Raw genomic sequence first — 9,008 nt, 5'->3', positions numbered from 1 at the left:
GTGGTTTATATAGGTTTATCAGTGGTTTAGAGTTTTTACAACTGCTTTATATAAGGTAAACAGTGGTTTATATAAGCCTATCAGTGGTTTATATAAGCCTATCAGTGGTTTAGACTGTTTATAAGTGGTTTATGTAGGCTTATCAGTGGTTTAGAGTGTTTATACATGGTTTATACAGGGTAAGAAGTAGTTTATACTGTTTATAAGTGGTTTATATAGGTTTATCAGTGGTTTAGAGTTTTTACAACTGGTTTATATAGGGTAAACAGTGGTTTATATAACGCTATCAGTGGTTTAGACTGTTTATAAGTAGTTTATATAGAGTTACCAGTTGTTTTAGAGTGTTTATAAGTTGTTTATTTAGGATAACCATTGGTTTAAAGTGTTTATAAGTGGTTTATATTGGCTTAACAGTGGTTTATATTGGCTTAACAGTGGTTTATAGTATTTCTAAGTGCTTTATATGGGGTAAGTAGTGGTTCATATTTCCTTGTCATGACTTAGTAGGTCTTAGTAGTGGTTTATGTTGTTTTATGGAGACTTAGCAATGGTTGAAGTTGTGCATAATTCAAAAATGGGTGCTTTACTTGTTAATTGGAATGGTTTTTTTTTGAATTGGTTATTTTGACAATGGTTTAATTTTGTGTAAACAGGAGAACAGTAGAACGAAGAGCTTCTTTTATCTTACACGTCGACGGCTTTGTAAAGGATGCGGTATCATTTGAATACGTAGGAGGGAAGAAGTTGCCATTAATTGTGGGTCAGAAAATAAAATTTAGAGAATTTGACACTCTAATTCACAGGAAAATTGGGACTAATCGAAGTAATGTTTCTTTATCCATCAAGTGTCGATATATTTTAGACCCATATCAGATCATCTTATACGATATTCGAGATGATAACGACCTTGAGCTGGTGATGATGCTTTTTGATAGTACGGTTATTAATTCTCTGAGCTTGTATGTAACTAAAGAGTACAATTTTGGAGGAAACAATTCTCCTCACCCTACGGATGTCGGTCTGCTGTATCGGTGTGGAGATCCTCCTGATGAAGGAAGATGTGGTGATGGATATACGAGTGATAGGTAAAATAGTTGATTGTTTACAATCCATTTGTGAAATTGCCTTCCCTTTATTGTTACTCACCTTTGCGCAGATGTCACGCCAACTTAAGTGAAGTTTATGAAGATCATATTTCTTACCGGAATGTTGGTGTCGCAACGATCCCTACCTCATTTGCAGACGCTTCGAGGCCGAAAATTAATTCTGTCCTTGCATTACCGAGTCCATCGGTCGTTGCTCGAGAAGGAAAAAAAAGAAGACATAGCAGTAGTCATAACATACATCGGTAAATTATAGTAGAGAGCAATTGTTGAGTGCTATTCATATTCCTTCATTTCATTTATGAATCGATTATTTTATCTCTAATTGCTACCCGATGTGCAGCTACGAAGTGGACTTGAATCAGGATTTTGATGATCCCAATTTTAATGAGACCGACACCACTGAGACCGAGTTTGAGACAACCCACCCAAGCCAATACGAGGAGGAGTTGTCTAGGAATTTTGGAGGTGATGTTCATGCTAATGAATTGATTAGACCGAACGATGACAGTAATAACGATGATGATGACTTTGGTGATGATGAAGAGGACTTCAGTGACAGTGAGGACATGGGTGATGAGCAGGATGAACCTACTAATTATCTAGGCAATGCTTTGGGAAATACGTATGAAAGGCAGCCGATGGAAGCAGATGAAATGGTTGTAGGGGCTGATGAAGTAAATGAGATTGTGCGACTTGAGGAGTTCACGGTTGGGGCAATGTTCCCAAATCTTAAAGTCTTTGAAAAGAAACTCAGAGACTATGCAATCCAGCATCATTTTGTGTTTGTCCCACAGGAGAAAAATCCCACAAAGTATGGCGTTAGATGCAAGGAGCGTAGTTGCCCGTGGCGTATCACAGGGACCACTTACACAGATTATGTTAAGGTAAAAACATTTATCCCCCAACACACATGCTCAGGCACAGTGAAAGGGAACGATCATCCCATGGCCACTGCAAAATGGGCTGCTGAAAATTGTGTAGCCTTATTCCCCCGACCAGAAGACGTCAAGGCTACTTTGATAAGAGAGTACATCAAGGTCCAGTGGGGTATAACATTGTCCTATCGAAAAGCCCACATGGCGAAGGAGCTTATACACGAAATTAAGTGCGGAAATGCCGAGGCGTCTTACCGCATCCTGCCTACGTATACTGAGGAGTTGGTAAGAAGGAATCATGGCACAATAATACGGTTGTGCCGATCCCGAGAGTTACGGCCAAGAGGGGATGATACTTTCGCCCGTTTATTTTGGTCATTTGGCCCTAGCATACTTGCATTCAACCGAACAGTTAGGCCCCTCGCCCTAATTGACGGGACCCATTTGCGGGGGAAGTACAGGGGGACTCTACTAGCCGCAACTGGGATAGACGGCAACGGTGGGTTATTCCCGCTAGCATTTGCAGTAGTCGAGGCTGAGACGTATGAAAGCTGGGTATGGTTTCTGCATTTGTTCCGTCATAATTTCATTTCAGCGGGTCGAGATGTCATCACGATTGGGTCGGACCGGATGAAGGGGTTTCCGAGAAATTTTTTTTTTTCTGCGGAATTCCGAGTAAATGTCGGACTTCCGAGCAGTACTAAATTTATTTTTTTTGTAACATAAATATCATATGTACCCTATTGTGCTATGTTGGATTTGTTTGACCACCTCCATTATGTCCATTATTTTGGAGCCTTTTCCATCCATCCTATCCCCATGAAAACAAAAAAAATTGAATTTGTTTCGAATAGTGTATCTCACTGCAAGCAGCATATGTGAACTCATGACCATGCGCAACAATCAAATCCTAATCCAACCAATTATTAGATGCCAAGGTCATGAAAGTTACATTCGATTTGAACCTGCATTGGAGTTGGAAAATGGAAGAGATTGTCTGATCCTTACACAATGGACAAATTTACACACATTACAATTTGGAACTGAAGAAATGGAATAAGTGGTCTGACAATCACCATAATACATTACAATTTACAGACATTACAATTTCGAAATGATATGTCTCGAGAGCGTCGACCTGCAACAACACCACCACAGCCCCTACAAGTTGACAGTCGTGCCACACCGGCCATCTAAAAAATCCTCCAGTAGTTGTCTTCTCATGACCGTGATTTCTGCCTGACTGAACTTTGGCGGCACATCACGTGCCAGGCAATCCATCTCCTTCAGCACAAACAACCCACAATCATTGCTGCAAAAGAAGAAGACATCATCGACCAAGCTCGTGGAGCGCAAATAAGAGGCACAATGAATTTAAGTTTCCTAACCCCTGATTCTAATGAAATTTAGTACCTGTTTCTCTGTATGGGCCTCTTGTCAAGTTCTTCCACTAGAAACTTACTTACGTCCACCTTCCACTTTTCTAAGTATAGCCCCTCCAGGTATCGAACCTATGAAACAATCATTACAGGGTAACAGTTTTATATACTTACAAATTTAACGAAGGAAGGTGAGACTCGAACTCACCAATGGTCGAACCTCTGTCCAGTACTTAACATCTTTCAAGGAGTTGTAGATGTAGAACTTTTCGTCCACCATATCAAGGACCAGAAGAATCCAATGTTGAGGGACATGCACCGGGAAGAGGACTCTTTTTAGGGTATCCGGCGGGCATTGATTCAAGCGGCAAACGTACTTCTCAACGGAGTCGGGCCCGGCGTAGCCCTTGTCAGTTATACAATCCTACAGAAGCAATACAAGCAAAGTGATTCGTGACCAACACACATTCAAAGCTTCCTAAAAAATTATAAAATGAAAGTTTGGGAATGAAAAACGATTTATTCTTACGTAGAGGTAGGTGCTGATGGAAACACAGGCTCTTTCTCCAGGTTTTCTATTCTGTTCATCCCGGACGTTCAGATACTCGCCGTATACGTTCATAAGCTACGTAAGATAACATATAGATATTAGAGACGAATATCACTACTGAAAGAAGTCAGTATTAGAAAAAATAACCAAAACACTTACCGGAGAAGTTAACCACGCTACGGGGTCGTTAAGAATAACCAAGTCTTCCGCACACATGTACTCGTTGTTGATCTGTATGACTCGGTGGCTGCAAAACTTCGAATTGTTTAGCATTTACAAAGGGTAGATAACTATATTACAGAAGAGCTTCAATCCAATTTACCTTTTCGGAAGTGCAAGAAGCGGTCCGAGCAACCGATGGTTTTGCGGCTCTGTCACCGTCTGTTTATTGTTCGTCTTCTTACGCCCAATACCTCTAAACGGCGAACTAGTGTATTTAGAGGCTTTCTTCCTTCTTAAACCCAGCTTCACTACTCTCTCAATACTCCAAACTTTCCGACCCATAGGTTTTACTGGAGTGTCGTGGATGGAAATTACTACCGGCTCTATTCCCTTTCGTCGGTCTTGGCCTCCAAACATGACCAACTGCTGGTCGTCCCCTCCATCCGGACCTTCACCTTCAACCACCTCCGGTGTATCCTGGCTGGGAATGATGACCAACTGTCGGTCATCCCCTCCTTTCATCACCTCCCCCACTCCTTCATCTCCATCCTGGCCTTCGGCCTCCTGCTCCCCTTCAGCCTCCTGGTCCCCTTCAGCCAGCTTCCTCTTCAACTCAGCTACTTCATCTTCCAACTCAGCCACTTGATCTTCAAGTTGTCTTAACCTCCCCACTATGAAATTTAATTCAGCCCTGCTTATAGGCTTCTCTTCTCCATCCACTTTATTCTTTTCCTTATCAGTTTCTTTTTTTGTCCATCTTCTTCTCTTAACAGCTACGTTGCTCTGCAAAACATAAATGTGAAGTTAATAACATATGAAATATATAGTTATTGAAAATGAACTATAAAGACCGTACCAGTAGACTCAGGGACGCTATCGTTTCTTCCTCTGAAATGTGAATGTCTTGGAGACGATCATTGTCTCCAACACCTTTTCTCTTATAAACCTACGAAGATTAAAGAAAATTTAGATAACTTGAATACAATGACCCTATGTAAGCAAGAGAGTGATGTTCCTTACCACTGATATCGGAGTAGAACGTTTTCCGATCAACACATTCTCGACATCTAAGACATCATCTTCTACGACGGACTGCCGCTGTCCCTCTTCTCGAGGAAGAAGAGGATCGTCGAGATTGTCTACATCATCTGCTACGATGGATAAGAGACTCTCTTCTTCAGGAATAGGTAGTAAGCACTTCACAACCTGAAATCGAATAGTTCATTTCGGTTAGAATAAGTGAGACCTAGAGGAGTACAGAAGCTTTATGTCTCACCTCCTTCTTCTTTAGCTTCCTATCACGGATCAGGGTAATGAGGGTTGTCTGCTCCTTCATCCGTGTATCGATCCTCGAGGTCCACTTCAATAGGCGTGGACGCGCATCTGGAACTGAAGGTTCCCACAGGGTAGTATGCTCGAATAGCCAAACCTGGAATGAAGACGTACGATGATTAGAGAACAAAAATTTAACTTACATATCACTTATATGGTACATACTATATGTACTCTTTACCTGTAGCAGAATAGCACAACCGTTGATATATCCCATCCCCTTCTTCGAATATGAATCCAATGACTCTATGAGGAAGTCATAGACAGGGTATGCCCAACCAATTCTTCTGATGGTCTCTGCTTCTAAGTAGGGGAAAATGCAGGATTTCGTCTTGTGATCCGTGGCGTCGGCATGTGCAAAAAGCACAGAGCAGCAGAGGAGTAGCAAGACATGTCTGACTGTCGCCTGGATCGATAAAATCTCGTCCGACATGGACTCTGCCCTAATAACCTTCGCAATCTCAGCGAATCTTGCCGTTGGACTGCCGAACCTCCAACCTTCGACCTCTTCCGTCGAATGCCAGTCTATCCTTATTATATCCCCTTTAAGGCTTAGACCTAATGCTAATGCTACATCCTTAACCTCAAAGGGGACTACGATGCCGCCTACTCTAAATGCCCTGGACTTGGGTATCCAGGATCGCACGAGGGTGGTCAAAATTGCCTTGTGCAATTTTACACCTTCTAGGTTAAGCAAGCCTCCAAATGGGCTTCTACTTAGGATATCAGTATGTACATTCCTCAACTGCAGGGACTGGAAGAAGTCGTAAAACTTGGAGGGGCAGCATCTTGACGTAACATAAGACGGCTGGAAAATAAAGCATTATTAGATATATAGCACATTACCAGAAATACAACACTTAAAAGAATAACAGGAGGCATTACCATGATTTCACGAGATGATTACTATATGCAAAAGATGAATATGAATCCAAATAATCAGATGTGGACCTGTTCAAACACAATGTGAGGAAACAAATTAACAAATATCCATTTAATTTCTTAGAAGCCTATTAGGGTGTTGAGCAAATCTCTAAGGAGAATTAAACCCCTAATTTATCTATTAAACCACTGTTAACATGAAAAATTAGGGGTTTAAACACCTGATTGCTCGCAAACTCAAACCCAATATACCACTGAAATGTCTATTCTATTTTTTAATAGCCTAGTAGGGTGCTGACCAAATCACTACGGAGAATAAACCCCTAATTTATCAATTAAATCACTGTTAACATAAAAAAGTAAGGGTTTAAACAACTGATTTGTAACAAATTCAGCCCCTATAGAGCAATGACATGTCCATTCATTTTATTACAAGCCTATTAGGGTGTTGAGCAAATCACTATGGAGAATAAACGCGTCATTTCTCAATTAAACCACTAATTTCTCCTAAATTAGGTTTTTAAACCACCAATAGTTAGTTCAAACACCTTATTTATCAATTAAACGACTGATTTCTCACAAATTAGGTGTTTCAACAAATAATTTCTCAAAAATTAGGAGTTTAAACCACCGATTTCTCAGAAATTAGGTGTTTAAACCACTGCTTTCTAACAAATTAGGGGATTATAACCATCAATAGTTACTTCAAATCCCTCATTTATCAATTAAATCACTGAGATTGGTTTAAACCACTGATTTTTCATAACCCTAACTGAGAAAACGACTAAATCACTGACTTATCAAAACCCTAAATGACAAAACCACATAGAGACTGAAAGGGAGAGAGTGACAGTGAGAGAAATGGGTTACCAACCTGTGAGATTTCCCGCTGAGATTTCCCGCTGAGATTTCCCGCTCAGATTTACCTAGAGAGAGATACAGAGAGGCCGAGAGATAGAGAGAGAGAGAGAGAGAGAGAGAGAGAGAGAGAGAGAGAGAGAGACGGAGAGATGGAGAGACTTGCCGGAATTTCTCCGCCGACGCTCGTATTTGCAGCGAGAGAGAGAGAGAGAGAGAGAGAGAGAGTAAACAGTGGAAAGTAAAAAGTAAAAAAAAAATCAAGAGAGTAAAAACAGAGGGAGAGAAATAGAGTAAAGTTAAAACCGTGTTTTTTAACTAAGGGTATTTCCGTCCCATGGTCATCCAAACCAGTCAACATCACTTCTGTTTGGTGATTTAGAAAACAGCCCTTTTGAAATGTCATTCTCAGTAGAAACCGCTTCTATTTGGTCATTTTCCCAAAAACTTTAGAAGAATAAAAGTCTGCCGCAGTTCACGTTATCTCTCAAAATGAAAGTCTTTATTTTCTTAAAAGGCTAGAGTACCCTCCATTCTTGTGCTGACACGTAGCGAGCGTAATCTTACTTGGTAGAAAAATCATTAATAAAAAGGGGTTTGGGTAAAGACTAAAGAGTGGCCTAATTAAAAAATTAATGCTTTGGTGGTAAGGAAGGTTTGAGTGCTGTCTGATTAAATGTGTTTTTGTTTTCTAAAGATTCTACCGCCAGACGCCAATCATCATGTCCAGGCACTTTACTGCTTTTATTCTCGCAATGGGCCCATCTCTGTTAAGAGATGCTTCAGTGGGCCCGACCCCGCTTTGATTGATCTGAACCGTCCATGGGCCCGACCCCGCTTTGATTGATCTGAACCGTCCATTTGATAGACTAATGTAACGTTATTGGATGTTTGGATTACTTAAGTGGTGTAATTTTGGGCCGTAGGAGATCCAATGCCAAGTCGATCTGTCAAATGGAGGGTTCAGATCAATTAGAGGTGGACCCAAAGCCAAGTCTTTTAAATGGAGGGCTCAGATCAATCAAAGGTGGACCCACTATAACCCACTATACGGTGAGGTCGGGAAGCATTCCTCCAAACTGTTGGGGGCTTTTCTTTTTCTAAAAGGGTCATGCAAAGTGCAAACAGCTGGGCTACTCTAATGATCGACAAGATTTTTGTCTTTAGTAAAGCAAAAGGAAGGTGGATATTTATAAGGGCAGATGATTAAAAAAATGCAAAGTTTATGCTAAATTGTGAATAAAAGGTAGATATTTAAATTTTGTAAAAAAATGGTTGTCAAGTGAGAGAGAATGAGTTTTAAGACAAATATACCCCCACTTTCATTTTCCCACCATTTTTTATGCTCTAATCCCTATGTTCACGTTTTTCTTTCTTCTTCCTCACCCATCCAACGTGAAAAACACCCAGTGCCGCCATTGGAATCATTTGGAAGCTTCAATCCCATTGTATTTTGTTAGAAAAAAACACCATTACTTGTGAGAAATTTGAACTTCGGTGACAAACATAGCTCCAAGTAGGTCTATGCTCTTCTACTTGAATAGGGTTTAACAGTTTATGAAGGTTTTCATATTTTGTTGGGTTTTAACATTTTATGAAGGTTTTCAGTTTTGTTGGGTTTTAACATTTTATGAAGGTTTTCATTGTTTTCGTTGTTTTGTGTTGAAAAAAACAGATAAATTACCCAAGTTGTTCTATGTTGGTTGTATAATTGTTTTTATTGTTTTTTCTTGGGTTTTAAAAGAAAGTTAGAACCATCATTTTCTATGTTGGAAAAAGACCATTACTTGTTTGTACCCAATTTAGTTCATACTGGTTCCGGGGTAAAAAATGTCGCTCCGTACTGGTTCCGGCGTATAAAATG

General features: G+C 40.3%; 1 protein-coding gene and 1 long non-coding RNA gene across 2 annotated transcripts; both read right to left on the bottom strand.

Moving 5' to 3' along the window:
- Window positions 1-2,925: 2,925 nt before the first annotated feature.
- LOC143880662 (uncharacterized) lies at window positions 2,926-4,594 on the bottom strand. Its single transcript, XM_077383635.1, has 6 exons — window positions 4,233-4,594; window positions 4,070-4,157; window positions 3,890-3,985; window positions 3,569-3,784; window positions 3,395-3,492; window positions 2,926-3,293 (listed from the first exon to the last, which is right to left on the bottom strand). The coding sequence occupies exons 1-6, from the start codon at window positions 4,592-4,594 to the stop codon at window positions 3,143-3,145; spliced, it is 1,011 nt and encodes a 336-aa protein (XP_077239750.1). The 3' UTR covers window positions 2,926-3,142.
- Window positions 4,595-4,627: 33 nt separating this feature from the next.
- On the bottom strand, window positions 4,628-5,484 carry LOC143881142 (uncharacterized). Its single transcript, XR_013251873.1, has 3 exons — window positions 5,349-5,484; window positions 4,929-5,278; window positions 4,628-4,855 (listed from the first exon to the last, which is right to left on the bottom strand). It is a non-coding gene; the product is annotated as an uncharacterized LOC143881142 (long non-coding RNA).
- Between the last annotated feature and the right edge of the window lie 3,524 nt (window positions 5,485-9,008).

This window comes from Tasmannia lanceolata, unplaced genomic scaffold (genome assembly GCF_043159265.1).
Source record: "Tasmannia lanceolata isolate RefF3 unplaced genomic scaffold, GAP_Taslan_0.1 ptg000007l, whole genome shotgun sequence".
Taxonomy (NCBI): domain Eukaryota; kingdom Viridiplantae; phylum Streptophyta; class Magnoliopsida; order Canellales; family Winteraceae; genus Tasmannia; species Tasmannia lanceolata.
The sequence above is the reverse complement of the archived record's forward strand: the minus strand, read 5'-3'. Positions and strand labels throughout refer to the sequence as shown.